At 41.5% G+C, this 25700-nt stretch overlaps 1 protein-coding gene across 1 annotated transcript in view; it reads left to right on the forward strand.

Moving 5' to 3' along the window:
• Positions 1-25000, forward strand: part of LOC108793906 (5-hydroxytryptamine receptor 3A-like) — a 25340-nt gene extending 340 nt beyond the window's left edge. Inside the window, exons 2-11 of the mRNA XM_018564860.1 lie at positions 4785-4936; positions 7376-7420; positions 7931-8040; positions 13987-14159; positions 15825-15985; positions 17208-17415; positions 21709-21919; positions 23224-23234; positions 24401-24407; positions 24751-25000. Of these exons, the coding sequence (XP_018420362.1) occupies positions 4785-4936; positions 7376-7420; positions 7931-8040; positions 13987-14159; positions 15825-15985; positions 17208-17415; positions 21709-21919; positions 23224-23234; positions 24401-24407; positions 24751-25000 (1328 nt within the window). The remainder of the gene's footprint in view (positions 1-4784; positions 4937-7375; positions 7421-7930; positions 8041-13986; positions 14160-15824; positions 15986-17207; positions 17416-21708; positions 21920-23223; positions 23235-24400; positions 24408-24750) is intronic.
• The last annotated feature ends 700 nt before the right edge of the window (positions 25001-25700 follow it).

The following is a 25700-nucleotide window of genomic DNA, read 5'->3' on the forward strand; positions in this document are numbered from 1 at the left end:
AAGCTGATCTGCCATTATTGCATCCAGTTCACGTTTTCATTTTTTTCCTTAGTGAAGATTAGAGAGATGATTGTTTAAAGGCATTTGCTCAACTACTCAATTCTAGAATCAGTGGTTTTCACTGCTGGTATATTGTCACTGTATGATTTTGGTGATAGGCAGCTAGTCTTAAAGTGCAAGATAAGGTAAGTATACTGCTGTATGAGCTTTAGGGATTCAGCTTTAGACATTAGGTTAGTTTACTATTAAGTACAGGGCTTAGAGCTAAGTTTAAGTTAAGGGTTTAGAGATTTAAAATATAGGTACAGTTTTGGGAAGTAGCTGTGAATCTGAACACATTTACATTTGCTTGCTAAAGCCTTGTGTTGCATTCAAAAATAGATTTTACCTTTTTTCCTTCCTTGTTGCATCTCAGTGATGCTAATCTAAATCCTTTTTGCAGCCACTTCCCACCTACATCCATGCACTCCAGCAATGGCTACATTGCATTTCTCCGGGCAAATTTCCCAATGGTGAGAACAGTGGACCATGACTTCATATGTTTAAAAACAGCCACTTGTATCCATTGGAAACCTGTGTGACAATAAAGGGAAATAACTGGGAGACAGGTACAAAGTTTTCACCCTATAATGGGGCATGCCTGCACAGTAACTGTCATGGCAGAATTGCTGGGTATTATTTTAATGACAGCTGCAGATTCAAAAATATTGAAAATGTATTTTGAAAGTATATTAACATATTCAATCTTGTATGAGATTTTACTCATACAAGAGTCCGGGCCAGATTTCCGACAGGGCCAACCGAGGCTCGGCCTTGGGGCAGCAGGTAGTAGAGGGGCAGCAGGGGTGTGGAATTCCTATCTCCTGACGGCCAGGACATGCAGTTCCAGGCGCCGGGCGGGTAGTTGTTTTCTATATTTAGCCTTGTTTTGGGCAAGCAGAGCTAAATGTACAGCGGGGAAGCCGCCGCTTGTTTTCTACAAGTGATCCCGGCAATGTCACAGAGATCACTTGTATGCAGCCTGCAGGTCTGCCATTCTCCATCCGGGGGGTTGGCGGGTAGGGGGGCGCATTGAGGAACCTGTCCTTGGGGCAGCAGAGAGAGTAAATCCAGCCCTGACAAGAGTAATGAGTACTTATTGTAACGGTTAAAGTGATCCTGCCACCAGGCCATTCATTTCAACAACAATCTTCCCATAAGATTACATATGCACTTAACATATTTTAGGCATGTTTTTAAACTGTAAAATCCTCCCTCATGTAGATTTCCAAAAGCCCAGACTATGTGGAATTCCTATCTCCTGACGGCCAGGACATGCAGTTCCAGGCGCCGGGCGGGTAGTTGTTTTCTATATTTAGCCTTGTTTTGGGCAAGCAGAGCTAAATGTACAGCGGGGAAGCCGCCGCTTGTTTTCTACAAGTGATCCCGGCAATGTCACAGAGATCACTTGTATGCAGCCTGCAGGTCTGCCATTCTCCATCCGGGGGGTTGGCGGGTAGGGGGGCGCATTGAGGAACCTGTCCTTGGGGCAGCAGAGAGAGTAAATCCAGCCCTGACAAGAGTAATGAGTACTTATTGTAACGGTTAAAGTGATCCTGCCACCAGGCCATTCATTTCAACAACAATCTTCCCATAAGATTACATATGCACTTAACATATTTTAGGCATGTTTTTAAACTGTAAAATCCTCCCTCATGTAGATTTCCAAAAGCCCAGACTCAGGTCCCCCCTTTGCTTGATTTGCTGCTGTATATCCTACTTGTATTTTTTACTGTCTCATCTCTTTTGTTCTTTGTTGTTATCTTTCTTTCTCTTCTTTGCTCTATTCCTATTTGACTAATCTTTTTCTATTTAACTTACAATGGTTCCCCATAACTAAGTTTCTTATCGTTATAGTTATAACAGTGCTCTTGGTGCCATTTTAAAAAGAGATTAGTAAAAAAGGAACTGTGGAAAGAAGAGAAAGATAACAATGAAGAACTTAAGAGATGAAAGATAGCAGGAGGATATTCAGCAGTGAGTTGAGTCTCCCTCTAACTTGTTGTGGTTGCCGAAAAATGGATATAAAATAATGGTTCTAATATAGGGCTAATATAAAATGTATACTTTATAAACCCTGATGAGGTAGGCATAGAAATAGTATTGTATGTCATATCCATGGTTCATGGCTCTCCTCCTACCTAGCTAAGTGCTCCTTTAGTGTCACCTACAAATCTAACTCCTCCCTGCTCTTCCTCTTTCTGTAGAGGTTCCCCAAGGCTCTGTCCTTGGACCCCTTCTTTTCTCTATCTACATCACCTCTCTTGGTCAGTTAATAATCTCACATGGCTTCCAATGCAATCTCTATGCCGGTGCCACTCAAATCTATCTTTCTACTCCACAACTCCCCCCCCTCAGTGTCCTTGCATGTCACTAATCTACTAACTGACATATCGGTCTGGATGTCACAGCACTTCTCAACCTTTCAAAAACTGAGCTCATGATATTTCCTCCTGCCCATGCACCTTCCCACATTTCCCTTGAGATTGTTAACACAATTATCCATCCCTCCCTCATGCCAGGGTGCTAGGTGTCATTCTTGACTCAGACCTCACCTTTCTTCCCCACATCCAATCACTATCCAAATCCTGCCGCCTTCACCTTCGTAACATCTCCAAAATACGCCCCTTCCTCACCAATGAAACCTCAAAGCTGCTCATCCACTCACTTGTTATCTTCCATCTTGACTATTGCAACTCCCTCCTCATTGGCCTTCCACTACACAGGCTATCCCCCCTTCAGTCTATCATGAATGCTGCTGCTAGACTCATTCACTTGACCAACCGCTCAGTGTCTGCAACCCCCTCTGCCAATCCCTCCACTGGTTTCCACTCGCCCAAAGGATAAAATTAAAAATATTAACAATCACTTACAAAGCCATCCACAACTCTGCCCCGGATATATCTCAAACCTGGTCTCAAAGTATCACCCTAACCGTCACCTCCTGCTTTCCAGCTGCCTTGTCAACTCATCCCATACTCGCCTGCAGGACTTCTCTAGAGTCCCATCCTCTGGAACTCTTTACCTCAACCTGTCCGTCTATCTCCCACCTTGACTGCCTTTAGGCGATCCCTAAAGACTCATCTCTTCAGGGAAGCCTATCCCACCTCAACCTAACCACTCAACCATCACGTTCTCAAACAATTAATCCCCACACAGCTACCTCCTCATGTATAACTGGCCGCTCCCTTTTAGATTGTAAGCTCTCACGGGCAGGGCCCTCATTACCATCTTGTCTTGAATTGTATTGTGATTGTAATGTCTTCCTTATATTGTAAAACCCTGCTCAAACTTTTGGCGCTATATAAATCCTGTATAATAATAATAATTATGCTAATTGAATCAATCCCCTCTGATCTCCCATTAACCGGGTATTTGTCTCACAGATGTGCTGCTCATAGGATATTTTTTGCTCTAGTCTCTATAAACTCTAGAGACTGTAGTGCAAGAAAACCGCAGAAAGTCAACAGTTTCTGATGGCCACCCTGTGTGGCACCAACAATCATTTCATGGTCTAATTTCCTCAAATCATGCATGCACAAAATATGGAGAGGTTTACTTCAATTGCAATGAGCAAAAAGGATCATCTGGAAGGCAGATAGGCTCTATAGTGCTGTTAACTGAAAATAACAGTAGCAGACCTCGACCTGCTCTTCAGCTTTTCTGATTTACATCACTGGGATTAAATAAAGCATTATTTTAGGTATGCTTTCCTGGTCTACACAATAGCATTTCTTTAGTCAACATGAACTATGGACTTTCCTTTAATGTATTTCTTTCAGTGCATAAGTTTTGATGATTAAAGGGAAAGTACAGAGTATTTTCTGCAAGCGGATATTTGCACTTATTATGATAATATTTACTTTAGAGTGGAACTGTAGTCATCCTATGACAAATATGGCTTGCTATGTGTTAAAGCAGGGCTCAAAATTTCAAGTCCTGAGCTACTAGCCAGGCCTTAACTCTGCCCTAAACACACCCTCTTAAATGATCCCCTCAGATGATCGCAAGTACGATCAGCCTGTCCAAGATGGGCAGATTGTACAAAATTTTAATGACCTTACAACCATCGCATAACGAAAGTCGTGATGTGAAAGTCACAACAAAATTACTTTAAAGTGGAACTAGACCATGTAAAAATAAAAGTCCCAAAGGATATCATTCCACGTGTCAGCTTCTCCTGATGACAAAGTGTTGGTGATCCTATGTATACAGATCACTTAAAAATCAGTGCAGTAATTGCAAGTCATGCGAGCCAGGAAAAATGATGGCCAAATATCGCAGAGTAGAAGAGTTGAGATTGGGTTGACTTGCTTCATTGCCACTGCTGTCTTTTGCTCTGAAAGCACCACTGGACAGATGTCGAGAATATATCACCGCAGAGCATTCATATTCTAATTGGTCAAAGCCAAAAATTGTGCATAAGTGAGTTATACCAGCCTATGTGAAAGTGGCAACACTGCTTTCAATTTAAGAATAGTGCAGCATTGTTGCTATACCATCACAGGAAGCTGCATTAGGTGCCTTTACTGGCAGGATCAAGGACTTTGCAGGGGGGCTAAGAGAAAACTGTGAACGCAGACGCACTTATAAGCATGTGTTGCTGAATGGGAGGGTGACATTCTACTTTAAAGATTACTTCCTCCTTATAAAAATGAAAAGTATACCATGACAATTGCTCTCTTTATTTCTATTTGCCTAATTCAAGCAAACGTGACATACCGATTTTGTATGTGTCATTGTAGGTACATGTTACTGCAGCAACTCATCCTGCAGTTTTAATGGTGTGGTGCAGGCTTTGAGAAATGTTCCAGGTTCCGACGTAAGGCCAGTGAAGAACTGGACAACTCCAACTATTGTCTACATAGACATGTCACTGTACACTATTGTCAGCTTGGTAAGACCTTCTTATCACTTTTTTCTCTTAATGCTACCTATATCACATGTAGTCTGGTGATACAATGGAACATCGTTGCATCAATGTCATGTTTGTTATTAATCCAGATATAGCCAATGACAAAATTGACCATTTTGAACTCATAGATATAGTATGGGGTTAATGCAGTGATGTCTCTGGGAACTAAAGGGTCAAGGAATGAGAAGAGAAGAAGGAGGAATTTTACTCTCCATAAGTGATACCCAAAAGAAGAGGATGCATTGCAACACATCTGAGATGCAGCTGGATACCATTTAGTAAAATTGAAAACATTATTGTTTTTAACCAGTATGTGTTTTTTCCCTACTTGCCTGTATGATGGGCTGGTTATTGATTCAAAGGACTCTTGGTGGGAAATGGTGGGATATCTGCCAGCTCCCCAAAGGGGGCCATTGGAGGTTCCAAAAACTATCAGCAATTAATGCAGGGCTTTAAAAAGGGGTTTCCAGTTCTTAACAACCTCTCTACAGGAATCCTGTGGAGAAAACTCAAAAAAGCAGTTGGGAAAAGGAACTCTTCCAATCTGAGAGACCTGGAGCAGCCGTCAAAAGAAGAGTGGTCCAAAATTCCTGTAGAGAGGTGTAAGAAACTCATTGAAGGTTACAGGAAGCGATGGATTTCAGTTATTTTTTCCAAGAGCTGTGCTACCAAATATTAAATTGAGGGTGACAATAATTTTGTCATACCAATACAAACAAAAGAAATAAACATGAGAATGCCAAAACATTTGTCATTACAACAATTTTCTGCAAAGTGGTGCATTATCTGACAGAAATGCAGGGGTGCCAATATTTTTAGCCATGACTGTAAATATGGCAAACGTTCACACAGCAAATCTGCGTTATAAACATTCACCAGCAAATGTGCTTACCAAATATACAATACGTCCCTCAGGTACTATATTATATGAAAATGTATCTATTTTTTTTTTTGTATAAATAACTGGCATACACTTCATTTAGGAATTTTCTATACTCATCAGCGCCATGTAGGGGTGTTAGTGCTTTGCGAATGGCATCCACTTTATCTTTTTGGAAATTTGGAGAGTCCTTATAAATCAGGTAATATGCTTGGTGGTCTGTACATTTGAAAAGTGGACCTGCATATAAAGCACACCACATGCTGCTTCCATAGTGCATTCTAGCAGTAGCTTTTACTAAAATAATCACATGACACTGGGGGCTGAGCTTGTTTGAAAAGACATTATAATTAAGGTATGCCTAGATTAGCATTATGTCTAAATATGGGCCTGATCCTAGCACTCTCTACTTTATTTTCCTTCCTTCTTTCTCTCTCTTTTTTTCTCAGCATCCCTAAACTAAAGTTGACTATTTATGTTTACAAAATGATTGTACCATCTCCTTAAAGCTTGTCACACGTGTTACAATGTGATTGTACTATCTGCTTTAGATTTTACAACAAGCATGATGAGCAAGAGCCTGCCTGATTGAATATACATGGTTGGATGGTTATTGGATAAGCCCTTATAGTGCATAGTTTTATTAAGGAAGAACTCTGAGAATTAAAAAAAACGTAACTCTTGCAGTGCGGGGGTAGTCCCACTGCAAGGGTTAAGTACTCATTTTGTCTAGGGGGCTTAAAAAAAACAGATATACTTACCTACTACAAAGTCCCACCAGGCTGCTAGACTGGTCTCTGCAGCCTCTTCTCCCCTGGGCTCCAGTGTTCTAAGAACCGCTGACATCATCACGTCTAATGTAGGCCCATTGACTAGCATTAGACGTGGGGATGCCAAGGACTTTTCCACAGCTGGACCGGAGGGAAAGAGTGGTGAGCGGTCAGCGCTGACTGCCAAGGGATCGAGGATCAGGTGAGTATATCTGCTTTATTTGAGTCCTTTAGACAAAACAAGCACTTTAGGTTTTTCAATTCCCGGAGTTCTTTTTTACATTGTGGTTGATTGTAAAGCATATCGTGAGCTTTAGGCCTTTTAACCACATTGTAGTGCAAGTGTCCCCCTGATTGGTACAAATTAAATGGGTTGCTAAGTAGGCATTCACACTTCCTAGGTTTTGGTATGTACAGTATGTATATATGTATGTATGTATGTAGGTATGTATGTATATATCCATTCAGTCGTATCCAATTCTAGGTGATTCTATGGGCCAGCTCACTGGCGCCATATGTAATATACTTTAAAGCCTTTTCCATAGAATTTTCTTGTCAAGATTTGAACCGAGGACCCACTGCCTGCTAACTACTAAGCTACTGTGCCAGATTGTCCATAAACTATACATATACTGTATATATGTACATCGGTTATATAATAAAAGAAAAAAGTACATATCATATAATGAGATTGTAACTGTGATTGTATGGCCAGATTTAGCAATGTTGTTTGTACACAGTATAATTGACTAAAACTCTTATTTCCTTTAGAACACAGCTCTGCAAACAATGACCACATACCTCTGGTTCAACATGGTAAGGAATAAAAGTCTATGCAGGCCCTGTCACTTCTTCCATGGTAAAGATTTGCTCCTATAGCAAATAAGGAATAATTTCCTCAAAGGATATATACCATGAAAACCTCTTTCTGTAGAATGCTTGGGGTTACATGGGGTCCATTCATCAATTTTTTCATCCAAGATCCAAACGACTTTTACCCAAGAGCAGTGGCGTAACAACCGGGGGTGCGGGGGGGTCACTTGCCCCGGGCGCAGAGTCACATTTTTCACCCACGATTCAATTTTAAAAACATGTGAATCTTGTGTGAAATTATTAATTATTAGACATCGCAGTATTTTATAGAAAGAGTGTCATGCGGTACTGTTTAATGTACAGCATGGCAAACGTGCACGTAAAGCAGAAGAAGTAATACATTGTTGTTTTTATCTCTGCCTGGAATACAGCTAATTATAATCTTACAGTAGAAAAAACATCTGTATAATTAAATGTACAATTACCGTAATAACTTCTAATTAATGTCTACAGGCTTGGCCAAATGAGTTTATATCTTGGGACCCGGATGTTTATTGTGGAATTGAGCAGATTTTGATTCCTGGAAATAATTTTTGGCTACCTGACCTTTACATTTATGAAATGTAAGTGATTCAAAAATATTTAAGATTTCATAAACTTAAGAAAAGAAGTTAATAGTAAAAAAAAAAAGGTTCACACAATGTTCTGTACATGGAGAAGGAGACATCTGATGTTAAAGAAGAAGTCTCACAAAAAATGCTAGGGCAGTGCTCCCCAACCTTTTTATCGCCGCGGACCGGAACTTCTCCTCTGGACTGACAAGACGCATTTGCAAACAGGCTGGAGATGAACTTTTTCATCTCACGATGCTGCGCTACGCACGTTGTTGCCGGGCAGAGCGGGGGATCGGAACTCACTAGACACACTGCAGGCGAAGGACCGCGAGTCGCCGGTGCCTGTGCGCCGCTTTGCCTGCAGTGTGTCACGGCCTTAAACCTCTCGTCCATGGAAAGTCGCACACGTTCCTTGGGCGGCCCGGTACCGTTTGATCCACGGACCGGTACCGGTCCGCGGCCCGGGGGTTGGGGACCACTGTGCTAGGGGACCAAATGCATATAGCACTCGATCCTATTCAAATTTGTTCTGCCATTGGCAAGCAGCAAGGTCAAACTGTTTAAGCACCTCTGTCCAACCACACTGCTAGCAAGGAGATGGAGTTTTCAGTGACAGCACTGATATCTGGCAGCATGGGCCACTCTGGAGACCAGTGCTGCCATTCATAAGAAATTACTCAGCACTGCAGGCTGTGATCTATCTGCAGGCCCTGGGTTCACAAGCATCCTCGGCAGATAGATCACTAAAGGTGCCCATTCACTGCACGATTCTCATACGAGAATCGCGGGAAATCCCGCGATCGTACGAGAATCGTGCAGTGTATGGAAGGCGTGCGACCGTTTCTACTGTAACTGCAGTGTTGAGTGATCTTTTATGAATGAACAGTCAGCTTTGTCAGGGTCAGTACAGTGTATAACACAGTCCCGACAGTGCTGAGCATTCATTCATAAAACAACATTCAGCACTGCAGGGCTAGTTGATCTGTCTGGTGGGCTATGTACTAACAAGCAACCTCGGCAGATATATCTTATAGTCCTGCAGTGCTAAGTGATCTTTTATGAATGAACAGTCATCTGTCAGGGTGAGTACAGTGTATGACACAGTCCTGACAGTACTGAGCATTCATTAATAAAACAACACTCAGCACTGCAGGGCTATTTGATCGGTCTGGTGGGCTATGTACTCACAAGCAGCCCTGGCAGATAGATCTCATAGCCCTGCAGTGCTGAGTTATTTTTTATAAATGAGCGATCAGTTCTGTCAGGGATGTGTGATAGAGCTGACACTGCCCTGTATGTTTACTGGCAGCCAGCAGCGCTATCACACAGCCCTGCAGTGCTGATTGTTCATTCATTATAGTAAATGAACAGTCTGCTAAGAGAAGGGGTGGGAGCTTAGTGTTGACTTTACAGTACCTCCCTTTACAGGAACACCCATATTTTAGGCTTCAGACTGGGGTGAAGCTACAGCCAGCAATAATATAAATAAAGAGGTACTTTTATTCCACAATGGGGCCACTGATCCAAACTGGACCAAGTGCTATATGCATTTGGTCCTCTTGCGCATAAAATAAACATTTATGAGTTTGCAGTGTAGCCTATCCCTGTGTGTTTGCAGCAGATGTTAAAGGGAACATATTAGGGCTGTTACTGATTCAAATTTTCGTGTTCGATTAATCAAAATGTTTTTTTAAACGATTAATTTCGATTCATTATAACGCACATACAGATCCAACTACATTGGCCTATACACATACAGCACAGCAATGAAGTAATAAAATGAACTAGGATCACACTAATCCAGCACGTTATTAATCTCACGTGCCCCACTCAATATGGCCGCCGCTTGAGTGGGGCAAATCAGAATACTAACGTGCTGGATTAGTGTGATCCTAGTTCATTTTATTACTTCATTGCTGTGCTGTATGTGTATAGCCCAATGCCTTGGAGTTTGGTCCACACTTGTGGGCACACTGACCAGCTGGGAAGATTGTAGAAGAAAGGTTCGATGTCAATTGGCAGGCTGCACAGTGATGTTCCCTTTACATGTAAGTATAACCTATTTAAAAATTGATAGGGCAGAACAAGTTTCTTGGCCATACTCACCGGCCCAAGTGGCTCCGTCGGCTAACGAAGGCAAGGGGGAGGAGTCGGGTGACGTCACGGACATCAACGTCACCGGACTCCTCCCCCCTTCCCTTCCTTAGCCGACGGAGCCACTTGGGGACATCTATGTCACCGGACTCCTCCCCCTTCCCTTCGTTAGCCAACGGAGCCACTTGGGGAAGAGGGAGCAGTCCGGTGACGTCGATGTCCGTGACGTCACCAGATCTCCGAGGGGACTCCCGGAAGGCGGCGGAGAGGTGAGTATTTTCATTAGCGATCAAAACATTTTTAATCGATCAAAAAGATCGAGAAATAATTCGGTAATTTCCGCAGCCCTAGAAAATATCACCAATGGTACACAGACTGCAAAACAAAAAATAATAATTTTACAGGGGTTTTAATCCCTTCATACTCTATCCAAGACACAAACGTTTTGGCTATAGATACATTATAAGAGTGATGGTATTATTCATCTTTAAAAATATTAGGTAGGAAGCCAGCTGTGTGGAAGATTCTGCTCCTCATGCTGATGTTAAAGGATCACTCAATCCAAAGGAAATATTTTATTTTTGACATATGCTAGAGAGTACAGCAGTTATTAAAATTCATGCTTAGCATAATAAGGCCCATGTTAGCATTACATCATTCTTATAATTAAAAAAATTGCTGATGCTAAGCTTAGGCAAAGATCCCAAGCTAATATCAAAGCAAACGAGAAAAAAAAATGCAACAAGGATTCTAACTATTCCTTACTTTATCCATAACTAAAAAAAGTTTTGGTTATGGATGCACTTTAACATGATCTCTGTCACATGCATATCTATACTGCACCTGTGAGGAGGTGACACTCTCCCTGCTGAAATGTAGTTTATTTTCTAGCACTGAAATGGGATTTTGAGGCAGAAACGGAAACGGAAAAGAAAAAATTTGTCAGGCCGAAAACGAAAATGACTTTTTTTCCCAATCTTTTTAAAATTTAAATTATTTTTCAATAATTTTTTTTTTTTTTTTACTGCTGGGGGCTTTGGGCAAATATCAGTTGTCTAAACAGACCCCTGGTATTTCCCTTTAAAAATAGAAAAAGAGATTGGGAACACATATCCTCAATCTAATTTTTCTACAGCCCCTGATTTGAATGAACAGGAATCCTCTATACTGAGTGTTCCTGTCTATCCATTCATTGTGGATATAGTGTGCTTACCATGTCCACAACCATGAATGAACAGGAAGTGATGTAGATCACTTCCTATTCATTCATAACTGGGAATAGTAAGCACCCTATGTCCAGTTATTTACAAACACTCAATGATCAGCTGTGAGTGTTTGTATACCGCCCTCCAACCTTCAAGCTCTCCTCCCCCACCGACCGCTTGGCCTCCTGTGACAGATCACACCACTCTCCTCCACTCACCGCTCTCCATCCTGTCACAGAGGGAGAGCCAGGAGGTGTGGGTGGAAAACTCCACCACCTGTGAGGGAGGAGAGAAGCTAGGTATACGCTGAATTTTCGGCCGCATTTTTGGCAATCATGGTACTTTCATCAATTTGCCAAAAGTGCCATTTTCGTCCGAAATGTTTCGGCAGCAGAAATTTTGGTGCATCCCTATTATTTTCCATTAAGCAAATTCAACAAGATGTGTAGAAACTGTCTTTTAAAAGCAGGAGTAGTAAGACTCAAAGGTGGAAAGAAACAAATGGCGGCAAAATTTAGTAGCTTGGAGCGGTGGCTACTTTACAACACACACACAGACCATGGGGAACAAAAGTAGCCACCCTCCAGAAGCACCAATTCAGAGATGATCTGAGGATCTACAGCCGAGTGATACACAAACATTTTTGTTAATAGTTAAGTTACTTGAATACATTTTTAAGATTTAACTCCCGAGTATAGTGTCGCTTTAATTATTTGCAGGAAATAAAGAAAACCACCAAGTAGTATATATATTTTTTTTTTACTAAACACAAGAATGCTGTGTATACACACTACTTACAGTTACAGGAAAATAATACAAGACATACAGAGTGCTACAGATATGCATACATTACACATGCACACTATCCATCCTTTCCTAGCATATGCAATAGTCTGTATGCAATGGCAGATACTAAAAGTTACTTTGCTTCTGTTATAGATGATCCAGGATTTCCTAGCAAACAGAACTGGCGGAATTTTAAGTGAATGCAGGAAAATGGGTTTTTGATCTTGGTAGTCTCTCTCTCATAGTGTAACTTCTAGTGTTGTCCCTTGGCAGGGTCCTTAGGTAGAGTCCTCCTTTCGGCTTGTGGTGCACAGCTAAAAATGTCTACTTTCTCAGTAAATGGTTTGCTGTACACACACACACACACCATCAGGGCAGTTCCAGGTTGGATCAGATGCTGCCCAAGGAAGCCATTTTTGCCACAAGTCAGCTTAGTGACGCTGAGCCTGTTATAAGTGCCTGGACACTCCTCCTTTCACATAGGCAGGCTCAGGATTGGTAATGCTGCGCTCAGTGATGCTGAACTTTCACTTTTAACAGGCTTCACATCACTGAGATGGCTTGGCCACCACACTTGTCTTTGTGACAGATGCAGTTGCCAGGCAGGCACCTCAGTAACACCGAGCCTGTGATTTTATCAGGCTTAGTGTTACTGGGCTGCACCAAAAATGGAGTGTCCAGTATGGACACTCCAGTCTCTATTAGTTACCTGGGGGTCAAAATGATGTCCTCATACGATACGCTTTATGCCACAAACTATACCCCTCTATTTAAAAATTTGAAGAACACGTTGACTTCTTGGCTACCACATAAACTTTCTTGGCTAGGCAAAGTGTCTGCCATCAAGATGACCATTCTGCCAAAACTCCTTTACTACTTCAGAACGCTTCCGGTCGCCATCCCATCCTTCGCCTTACGTTCAATGCAGCGGAGCATCCTCCAATTTACCTGGCAGCCTTTCGTTCAACATATCATGTTGAACGAAAGGCTGTCTAGTATCCTGGAGGATTCACAAACCAAGTTCCTGCACATCTGGGAACCTTGGATTCTCCACCAACACCCCAATATGGATCTAAATAGCTTCAGAGGTATCTAGGCACGCAACATGACATGGGGCCCAGAGGGAAGTAGGGAATGGAGGGTACTATCCCTGCAGCATGGGAACCGATCAAGGGCCCGACCTGGATTTGCACGCTTACTTGAAGCTACCAATACTAATAAGGATGTTGATGTCGTCTTTCCCCCCCTGTTTTTCCCCACTATACCCGACACTGTTCTCCCTCTTTTACTAGCCTGTTGACCTCCATCTTTTCCGTTCCTGGCAATCCATACCGTCTTCTCCCGAGCCCTTTGTTAAGCTGTAAAGCCCAGTGGGCCTTGACTCACTTAATATACGTATTTTGAGGGTGTGGGGGAAAAAGAGAACAATTATAACATTTGAAAAATATCTGTATTTACCATAAGTTGTATGATTGTTATTCTCCTCTGAACGACTGTATTCATGGAATTGTCAGTTTGTTTTATACTGTTATGCCTTTGAAAACTTTAATAAAAATATTGCAACAGAATGGAATAAATGACATAGTTTCTTTATTGCTCCTGGAATACCATAGTAGTAACTTTATATCCAATTGTTTTAAAGGGCAGCACAACTGGTCTTGTGCAAACACCTGTTGATTCAACAGTAGCACATGTTTAAGATGTTCCCATAAGAAATCCGAAGTTTGTTGTGTCTATAAAAATCCCTTATCATTTTATAAATATATACAGTACATATACATACACAATATATGCACTTTGTTATCCTGGCTTATCCTAGCTTACATTGAATATTCATTTTGTTTCTAATTTTGCCATCTTTTTTATGTAGGACAGAGTCTGACAACAATGTTCCTGTCATTCCATACTACACTGTTACCCATGAAGGGAAAATAATTAATTCTAAACCACTACGGATTGTTAGCTCCTGTAAGCTAAACATCTTCAAGTTCCCCTTTGATGAACAGACATGCAGTTTGACCTTTGGGTCCTATATTCACTCAGGTAATTTAATTCTCTTGGTAACCTGACATTTTTGAACAGCTTACATAGATATAATGCATGCCAAAATTTTAACAGAGAGTATGGTTTAGTGCAGTGATAGTCAACTTTCTTTATAAAGGGTTCTTACAGGGGGACACACATACTATTCACTGAATGTAATACTATAAAAAGCTGTTAAGGACTGCAGATATGCAACAGGAGATGGTCAAGGACTATAGACACGCTGCAAGAGATGGTCAAAGCCTGCCAACATGCTATAGGATTTGTTAGAGACTGGAGAAATGCTTCAGTATACAGTCATAGACTGCTAGAGATCACTGCTATTATAATATCTTTATACTGTAAATGAATGGTCCCAAATTTGTGCGCCATAAAGCCTAAATATTACTGGCAACACATTTGATATTTCTTTCAGCAAATCCATTTTAAAAGATCAGAGAAAAAAGAGAAAAGGGATGGACAGTACAGAACTAAACTATGTGAGATCCCAACAGTGTCTCAAATTGGACAGGGAAAACAAGTTCACTGAAGATAATATAGTATGCAAACTGTATTATTTGGATTCAGGAGCAGAAACAACCGAGAAAGGTTAAATTAGTGTATCGGGGACTGTCCCTGAAAAAAGGGTGAAGTCTGCACATACCATTAGGCAGCTTTTGAGAATTCCGGAATTTCATCCCCTTCAACAAATCGTAACACTTTTGCTAGTATGACAGGAAAACACATTTGCATAAGCTTGACTCCAAGGCCCAAAGATTTTAAATAGGGATCATCCCGATCTGGAAAAGATTTTATGTCTGTAGGCGTTGCCAGGCATTTCCAGCTAAGAGATTTTAGGGGAAAGAGCGATTGTTCCTGGTGGAACTACTGTCATTGCCTGCCACCTTTATAAACCAACGGAAGAGTCTGGCAGCAGGTTTCCCCATCTACTCTTCATAGCATAAACATGTTTGCTCAAGCATAGTTTGAAAATTTGTGAAAAAAACAGAAGAAGAACTCCATGAGCCATCGAGAGAACAGCTCTACCCTTACCCCTGCCTCTATCTTCCTCTTCTGGGTCTCAGTTGAACTTTTAATCCAGCTCTAACTGAAGATGATGCTGTCATCTCTTCTCTAAGTCAAAGTCAGCCATAGATGGTGATAATCCATAGATGATCTACAAATTATATCATATACAGCCTCTTAGAAAATGCGGATAAGTTGCAGGTCTGAGCATCTAGTAGCCCTTTGGTTGCTTACTATAAGCATACAGCAGATGGTGGTGTACACTGAACCTACAGTAGAAATCAATGCATATGCCCTAATTCCTATACTGCATCAAACTATCTATAAAAGCCGTTTGGGACATCTTGTTTTAGATGGGTAATTAAAAGTCGTGCCTGCAATTATTAAGAACAATTGTTTGCAGCTACGCACCACAACATTTATCCCTATTTAGGCATAATGAGGCATTTTGCATACATACAGTACATCGAAATGACTGTTCTGCTTTATTATGTTTGGCTGCACATCTTTTCATCATACTGGAAAATGTGTTTAACCAATCCCAAACATGGGGTTGGGTTAGTTACATCTTATTCTGAATGCAGCATGACCAATGTGTGACCAGCATAATATATTTAAACTGCATAATAAACACAATTATTTTGTGCTGTTTGAATGCAGTTGAGAACATCATCATGCTAGCCAAAGCTAATTCCAGTCAAGTCAACAAAAACTCAAAGGACATCTTTGTCAGTAAAGGAGACTGGAAATTGGTGACCATCAATGTGGAAGATGGAAATGTGACAAGTGAAGGTGTAACTTTCAGTGAAGTTAAGTATAAGGTACAATATTTCCCTAAAGTTTTTTTTTTATGTGGTTCTAAATTCGAAATGCTAAGCTTGGATTCATTATATACTTATATCCCATATCATTTTCCATATTTGGAATCAGATTTATACATGGACTGATCAATGCACAGAAATTCACATTTTGCTAATCTGACCAGTGAAATCTTATTGTTTGCTCTGGGTTACTGACCTACGTTTTCTAGGTGCCTACATGATCCAAAGTAATGCTCTCTGGTGAAGGGTGATTCCTTCACCAGAAAATACCAATTGTTTCCCTTAGATAGGTTGGCACCCTGAGCCCTACTCCTCTATCCTACATAAGTACAGGCAGTCCCCGAGTTACAAACATCCGACTTAAATAGGACACCTACTTACAAACAGAGGCTATTACTGTACAGCAGGGGGTCCCAGGATGCAGCCAAAGTGTACCACGCAGCATTTCAGTAGTTGTAATGCTACCGCACTCGTGCCGACGAGGAGTGCCCGCCTTTTTGGGTCTGGTTCGTAGTACTGTACATACATTAAAGGAAGTTGGCTCTTGTTAGACGTGCAGACGAGGGGTGCCCACCTCTTCTTCCGGGTCACTGTGAGGTTTTTACTGCTATCTGTATCCTCATTAGAAAGATTTAATCTCACTTCCTGTCCTTGAGACAACAGGAAGTGAGAGGAAATCTACCCCTGGGAAGGGAAATTCACTCCTGTAAGAGTTATCATGGGAAAAAAGCTGTCTCCACTGAAGCTTTATCACCAATCCTTGTTTCCACTACAACCCAAAATCTTCAAAATCCAATTGTCACAGGGACAGAAAGGTGAAATCTTCTGAACAGGGGCACACAAAGAAAAACAAACATTACAGATGGTTATGCTATCCAATATTCAAAATGCAGTCACCTAAAAATGTACCTGTTCCAACTTACATACACATTTCAACTTAAGAACAAACCTACAGTCCCTATCTTGTTCGTAACCCGGGGACTGCCTGTACAAACAAGCAAGTGTGCCTAGTTGTAGAATGACTTTTTTTTTAGAAAGATTGTGCATTGTCGAAGCGGTGCATGCCCAACCAGCCACCAGTTATCTGTATACAAGGAAAACACTGCCCAATTTAAATGTGTTCGGAACAAACCAGAAGAAAACCCTAGTGCATACACCCAAGTGAAACAGCAATACAATACCTGATGATAACCAAAGCATTGTTTTTTTATCCTCTTTTTAGATCATCCTTAAACGAACTCCGATTGTTTATATAATAAACTTAATTGTTCCAGCATGTTTTATGGTATTCTTGGATATTTCCAGTATGTTCATTGAATTGGGGACCGGGGAGAGACTTGGCTTTAAGATAACAGTGGTTTTGGGATTCTCTGTGCTCCTCCTGATCCTTAACGACATGCTTCCCAATTCGGACAACCCACCAGTATTAGGTAGGTGTTCTGATTGCAATCTACTTTCCTATTATATTGGAGTTACTGTTTGTGGCTTCTTATTGAAAATCTCTACACAAATGTGGTTTTGTTACTGGCTACTAGGGTGAGATGAGAAGAACTGATAAAGCTGGGCAAGAGAAGCTTGATCTGTGTACATGATAGCAGAGTTTTTATACCTAGCTGCAGAGTTTTCTTGGTTGCATTTAAATAACAAAAAGCTACTGAGCAGGCTGCAGACGTACTAAGCAGGAAGTATCTTTACAGGATACCCACCTTTACCAAATCCCATGAATGGTAACCCAGAGTTCTCATCTGATAACTGCAGTATAGAGATAGTTTCTAAAAACAACACAACCCTGTTTCAAGAGACACCATAGTTATAAATAAGATGAGTCTAAAGCAATGAAAAATACCTTAAAAAGGAACTTTACCCACCATAATATCTCCAAATACAGTTACTTTTACGGCATGCCAACTGTCAAGGTGGCCAGTGTGCTTATTTCAGCTCTCAACCAGACTTTCAAGCCCTCAAATGGCTGGTGTCATAGCTGATCACATGCACAGCACCATTGCAACTGCAATCTAAATTGAGGCTAAGATGACAATTTCCTTGGCCGAAAGGGATAAGGTTATGGTTCCCCTCTAATATAAAGCCCCATTCCATTTTTATTCTTAGAAATGAATCCCTATACTTGGGTTGATTAAAAATGGAAGTCATTTTGTAGTTTGTTAGTTCTAAATTAGCAACGGATAGAAGATATGGATGTATGACTGCTATCTGAAATTCTAGTGTTGACTGGTTCAAAACGAAATAAAAAACGAAGAGTGGGCAACGTGTAGCAAACTGGGTATGGCCAAATGACCGAGTTAACTGTCGATCCATCCATACTGCTTTATCTTCTGGTGCCTGGACAGTTTTATTGTTTTTTTTTTCATTTAATAAATGTTCTTTAACAGCTACTAAATAACCAAGGAAAGGGTCCTTCAGTAAATTGCTGCAATCCTTATTTATTTGAACAAACATGCAAAGTTTATCTGTAAAAAATAAGTCAAGGCAATTGGACTTGTTGTATTTTTCTTGAAGATGTTTCACTGGTCATCCCACAAGCTTTCTCAATTCAGAATGACTGAACGTCTCAGAAACATCTTCAAGAAAAATACAGCAAGTCCAGTTGCCTTGACTTATTTTTTACAGATATACCATGACCTGGATGAATGAGAACCTTCACAGACATGCAAAGTTTAGTAATCAACTGAATTATCTTTTTCTAGTCTGCTCTAAATTGATGGAAAGTGTTTTTTGGCTGCTGTTTATGGGTAACCGCTAATAGAATTACTTATATTAACTATACACCTCTAGACAAGTGTGAGCAACATCCCCGTTCCACGCATGCGCCAAGTCCCGCTAGGCGGATGCTCACACGCATGCGCATAGCTCTGCTTTCCCGCAGGAAGACGCGCCGTATGGCACACCGGAAGTGACGTGCAGATGGAGCGAGTCTCAAGAAAAAATGCGCCAAATGGCGCACAGGAAGAGACGTAGTTGATTGCCTCACTTCCCTATTTAAACCTGGCTTGCATGTCCATTGGGTCCTGGATTGTCTTTTCAGCCCCGAATTGTGCTTTGGAATCACGTTTTTGCTTTGTCCTGTTTGCTGCCGTTTTTGTCTGGATTTTGACCCGTTTCTGCTCAACGACCTTCCCTGATAGCTGCCTGCCTTTTAACCTCGGACTGTTTATTGCAACCCGTCTCCGCCTACTCCCTCTGTACTGCATCTGCTCTTCTGGTTTGACCTTGGCTTGCCTTGACCTTTGATTTCTGGATAACCCTTCTGCTTGCACGGTTTCAAGACCATTGGCACTCGTGCCACTCGGTGTCTGCCTGGCCTCTGTCACCAACCTCAAAGGCCACAAGACACCAGGTGCAAGAGAAGCCTCCTCACCAAACCAGTCTCCCTACCAGATACGTGATAACAAGAAAGACCTGAAAAGAAGATAATGTACTGTAAGGTCAAGGGTCACCAGAGACAGACAAGAGCTGTAGGATTGTGACCTATCACCACTGACAACTCACAACAAATAATGCATAATAAAACAAGACATGTGACATCTTAATGATAACCTATCTGAAAAAGCTGATCCAGAAAGTGATAAATTGTGGGGTCATTTTCTGTGAACTGTTTGATGTCATCCTCCATCCCTGGAGGATGTCCTCTTCATCCTCACTGATCTTATCTTCTGTTACTTCTACTATAGGTGGATGTGGTGGCAGCATACCAACAGGAGTGTAGTGATCAATTAGTGTCAACTTGTGTCAGTTACATTTTTAAAGAATTTCTGGATTTTAAAGTGGAAAGCTACCCAGCTTTCATAAACGTTTTGGTGGTAAAAGCCGAGGCATAGTTTTCATCCACTGTTCGTCTCACTAGATTCAACTGGATTCTCCATAACCTACTGAAACATGAAAGAAAATTAAATTATAAAATACTGCTTGTGTATACTGACGTTTTATCTTAAAGGATCATTAAACCCTCTGGGATTTTCGCATATATTTTAACTGCTAGCAAACAAGAGATACATGCAAAAACATTAGAAAAAAAGTTACGAAAAAGGTTACTTACCTAATTAACCTGTGTCTCTGCCACGCGCTCCCGTCTGAAGATCTGAAAAATCTCGCCGCACAGGATCATGGGACAGGCGCATGCGCAGTACAGATCTTCGGCCGGGAGAAGAGGAGAGACACAAGGTAAGTCAATGCACGCAGCCTGACAACATGCACCAACACAGACTCCGTGGGACACAGAAGACGCAGCAGTCAGCGCTGGATCAGTGACCGCCACCAGCGCGGGAGGGACTGCTGAAAACTACAGGAAAGAAGAAGATGATCGGATCAAGAGGCATCATTTAAGGTAAGTCCTTACACTAGCATGAGGGGGGGATATCCTTTAATGTCACTTTAACTATTATTTAATTTGAAAGAAGAACTCTGGGGAAAATGTTTCTTAACCCTTGCAGTGGGGCCCCCATTTTGGTCTAGGTGCAAAAATAATAGTTATACTCACCCGATCCTCTGAGATGATCTTACAGCACTCCCTTCAGCCTGTCTCCTTCTCCGATCCAGGGATGGTATGTCCCTAGGCGTCCTCATGCCCTTTACAGTGTATAGAAGGTGATGACTCACGGGATCTTAGACTGCTGGAACGGAGGGGGGAGACTGAAGGAAAAAAGCAAAACGGCACCAAGTATAACTTTGTTAATTTTGCACCTGAGACAGAGCTAAGCTTAACTTTTACAAGAGACATTGGGGGACATTCAATAATGTCCTCCACCAAAATTAGAAAAGCTCTGTCTTGAGTTTTGGTAGTTTTACCCACACTTGCAACAGATTCAGGTAGTTCTTGATTGCTCTATTTTAAGAATCTGTCACTATGGCTGCACAATAATTACAAAGAATGACCTCCAGTTTACAGATAGAAAATTGGCAGTAAATAAGACCAATTCTGATAAGGCCTACAGAGAGATGACATTGCTCAGAGTGGGGACATGTATGTACTGGGAAGCTGTCATGAATGTGACAGTTTTCCATTCATTGGTTCCTAGGACACCACTGGTGTCCTAGCAACCAGTTATGCATCCAAGGTTCCCGACCGTGTGATTCCCCAGGTGAGAGCTGAATGTAAACAAAACGGCCGGGGATGCTTTGTTTATAATTAATTGTCGACCTGGGGAATCTCCCAGCCGCTACTTGAATGGGACCAGGGTTATGTCAATGGTTGCTAAGATGCCATTGGCTGCACAGCTGACAGCCTCTTAGCAACCAATGATGTAGCTAAGTGGGCAGAGCCTAATGGGGAAGCTGAAAGACTAGGTCCCCATCAGGTCTGCCTCTCTTTTGACTGGCATCAGGGAGTGGCTTCCATGGACAATAGCCAGCCTGCATCTGCCCACTGGCTGATGTCAATCAGCAGCACAGCAGTGCTAATGGAGAACTAGTACCTCAGCATCCCCATCAGGCTCCTTTCACCCACAATAAAAGTCTGTGGCCGCTGTGCCTGTCTGTGTGCAGTTGCAGTGGCTGGACAGAGAGCTCAATAACGCTAAACCTGTAATTTTATCAGGCTCAGTGTTACTGAGCTGCACTGAGGACAGAGTGTCCATTTTGGAAACCCCAGCCTCAGTTATATATCTTATCATCATATTGTGACTTACTCAGGTTTGTGTCAGGTTTCGTGAACAAAAGGCATTGATCAAAAATCTAAAATTAATTCAAATTCCATGTTGTTTGTACAGGTGTCTTCTGTTGCGTGTGTCTGGCTGTCATGGTCATCAGTATAATCGGTTCCATTTTTACCTCGTATATGTTAATGTTGTCTGAAACGCAACCGACTGTCCCTAACTGGATAAAAATCTGGATTATGAAACATCTTGCACGCATTCTTCTCTTCAATGTAAAGGCCCATAAACAAAGCAAGTTGATGGAAATTGACACAGAACAAGGTAAGTACTCAAAATGCAAAATTACAAATATTGACATGCATTATGTGTATTCCAATTTTCAATGAAACAGCTGGGAAACCTTTTCAACCAATGTTTGCAAAATCAGTCATGCTTGTATTGCCTGAGCTCGTGTGTCTCCATAGTATGGAAGCACACCTGACTGCTATCTTATTGGGAGGAGGAATGGGGTAGTTAACAATAGTGATGGGCTGTGATGGTTGGATGTCATCACTGTACACATTTTAAGGCCCCTTCATCCGCCATCATCCAGATGAAATAAGCTTGACTTGATGACAAGCATGTAGTATCTATGAGCACCTTATAGAGATCCAAACTGTCTTGCATTTACCTACAGACAAGTATTTCACAAAATACACAGAGGGGAATTTATCAAAACTGGAGCAGACAAAAACAGATACAGATTTTGTCTGCTCCAGTTTTGATAAATTCCCCCTAATCAGTCTTTTAAGAACACTGTAAAACTGTGAGTGTGTAGCCTCTAATTGTCAAACATGGCAACACTTATTGTGCCCACAGTGTAGATGATTAAAATAATGTAGTGAGGGATGGCACCATGTTGAATTAAGAGCACCCCAATTACTCATATATGGAAATAAAGGTGATAGTATTCCATTGCTTAACACTGTACAGCCTATTTTGACTTTTCTTTTCTTACATTTGAAAGATCGTCTGTGATGGGTGACTCCATGACCTCTCGGCAATCCGCGCGGTATAGTGCACGATTGCCGTGCGGTCACAGATCACCAAGGTGTGCACCGGCCCTTACATCTGATCCATTTACTATTTATTCACTGACATTTGTTTGAGTCACAGATTCTTTTATAGTTTTTTTTGTATTGCTCATTGTTGTAGCTCGGCACATTTAGTTATTTAACTCTTAAAAATGAATTCATGTACCTTAACTATTAACAAAAGTGTATCTTATATGTGCGTCACTCGGCCAGCTTTGTGCATCCTCAAATATTAGTGCTGACATTGTAATTCCTTCTGGAGGGTGGCTACTTTTGTTTCCCATGGTCTCTGTTTGTGTTATAAAGTAGTCCCTGATCCAAGCTCACTCCCGTGATGGACTACAATCTCAATACAAAATAGTAACCTAAACATGAGATTGTAGTCCATCACGGGAGTGAGCTTGGAGCGGTGGCTACTTTACAATACACACACAGGGACCATGGGGAAAAAAAGTAGAAACCCTCCAGAAGGAAGGACAGTAGCAGCATCAATTCAGAGATGATTTGAGGATCTACAGCCGAGTGATACACAAATAAGGTACAGTATTGTTAATAGTACTGTTAATAGTTAAAGGAGAACTATGGGGTTAGGGCTTTTCCCCATAGTTCCCCTTAGGGTAACGGGAGGACACATACTAGCGTCCTCCCGTCACCCTAAGCTCAGTATACCGCGACCTACAGCTCGCGGTATACTGAGACGCCGCAGTATACCGCGAGCTACAGCTCACGGTATAGTGAGACGTTGAAGCGCATCCCGACAATTATGTCTGGATCCGCCCAGCTGTACCCGCCCCCTCCCCCTGTCCGTTCCGCCAGTCAGCACTGGAGGATCGGAGCGGGGAGGGGGAATCCAGCCCCTCCCCTGTCACGGCCGTGACAGGATCAAGAAGTGAGTGAACGCCGGTATGTGTTCGCTCACTTCCCGATCTACTGAACCGACCCGTGACAGTCTGATTGTCACAGGTCGGCTAGAACTATGAGGTGAGTGAAAAGCAAGGTACTTAAATGCATTTTTAAGATTTAACTCCTGAATCTAGTGTCACTTTAAATACTCCCATCCTTTGTGTTTGTGGTATACACATGTACCAGAAACAGCCGTTTCATGTTACTGTGTGTAGAAATCCCCTGAACTCCCACAAGGGATGATATAAAGGGACAGACGGATGTTTACAGCAATAATAGGTTTCCTTGTTGTGTAGACTTCCTCTTTAATCTCAATCACACCGCACTACAATGATACACTGTATTCACACAGAGTGGGTGCTAGATCTGTGACCTGAGCCATCTTTGATGACAATGGCATGCTCACAGCTTGATATTGAGCACTCACCAGAAGAGCAGGAGAGAAACTGAAACTGTGTGTGTGACTGAAGAGGCACAGTGGTGAGCGGCGCCTCTGAGGCCCCATTCACACTTGGCGATTCGCAAATCGCGCGTTTGTCGCGCGATTTGCATTTTGTGTGATATCGCGCAAATGCTTGCATCAAAAACTATTGAATCGCGGCAAAATCCGCTCCAAAAAGGGTCCTGCTGTAGCGACACACGACCCGCGACAGCAGGACCCTTTGCCCCCATTGCAAAGCATTGAAGAGAGATATCGCGCGGTAAATAGCCGCGATATCGCGGGAATTACCGCGCGATAAATCGCTCAATGTGAACTGGGCCTGAGCAAGGGAAGTCTATTCTAGTTTGACTTCAATTTAGTACCAAAGTTTAAAGATCTCCCTTAAAAGGGCCAATGTCAACAGATTTATGGGCCAATTCAGTCTGCTTAGCTTCTGAAATCATTCTGAATTTGTTGACAGGTGTATTTGACCTGCAGGTGGCCTATAGTTGACCTGCCTTTTACCTTCTTCAAGTTGATTTTGCATTGCATAGAATTCTCTCATAAGGCGAGGGAAGAAGTTGTGACGTGAACAAAAGCCCATTGAAACTGGCTCAATGTTGGTCTACATGTCTCCCATTGTAAAGTAATAGCCGTTTTCTATGGCGTTGTTACCTCTTGAAGAAAACAACCCCGAATCAAATATATATATATATATATTTTTGTAGGTACTGCTGATGACAAGAAATCTGACACAAGAATGGCTATAGAAATGAGAAAACAGGACTCACCAGGAGGAATGAAAGTCCCTGTGGAGGTGAAGCTGCTGAAAAGGCTTCTGTTAGAAGTTCTCAAGATCCACCAAGAATTAATTCGCTCCAAGAGCCAGGTTGATGCAAAATCAGACTGGCATTTTGCAGCCATTGTGGTGGACCGGCTTGTCTTAATAGTTTATTTAATCATTGTTATAACAATGTTTGCAGTGGTCATAAACGTCTGGGCTACATAACGAACTTGTTCAATGAAACTAGATTTTTTTGTTAACTTAAGATTTTAATGTAGACAAATAATTGATTTCAAGTTAAATTCCATGCACAAATATTTGTATGTATGTTTAGAAAATAGTAAAATTCTTCTAATTTATTTTATTTTTTAAATATGGCTTCCCATGATCTACTGTGGCCATTTAAACAAAGGAATCGCTTTGGTTTTGTAGGTGGGTTACTTTCTGCAGCAGTTTTAAGGAATATACAGCATTTTTTCCTCACAATTCATATGTCCGCATTCCATAGTACTAACTATGCTCCGAAGTGCCATTGTGATCAGACCACTTTGGTCATATCCCACTGTAGGTCGCACTGTAACTTACAGTGGGATTTTCAAGGAATACCAGAAGGTGGGGGGTGACCATATTACAATGTATATGGCCATATGAAATAATAGTGATGAGGATTACCATATCTGCACTATTTTAAAAACTATCACCCAACAAACACTATCGCAGAAACAAGGAAATGTCTAGCAATGAGTTTTTTTATAATGTGCTACTTAAGGATTGCTACGTAAACGTTTTGGCTTTACATGTCTGATAAACTAGACCAGATAGACATAAACTTAATTTTTATTTTAAGTTAATGGATATCATGAATCTTTGCCAATAACAAATAATCAAAGTAACTGGAAAAATCTCCTTTTTAATTTGGAATCAA

This window comes from Nanorana parkeri, unplaced genomic scaffold, assembly GCF_000935625.1.
Source record: "Nanorana parkeri isolate BGI_ZX_2015 unplaced genomic scaffold, ASM93562v1 scaffold790, whole genome shotgun sequence".
Classification (NCBI taxonomy): domain Eukaryota; kingdom Metazoa; phylum Chordata; class Amphibia; order Anura; family Dicroglossidae; genus Nanorana; species Nanorana parkeri.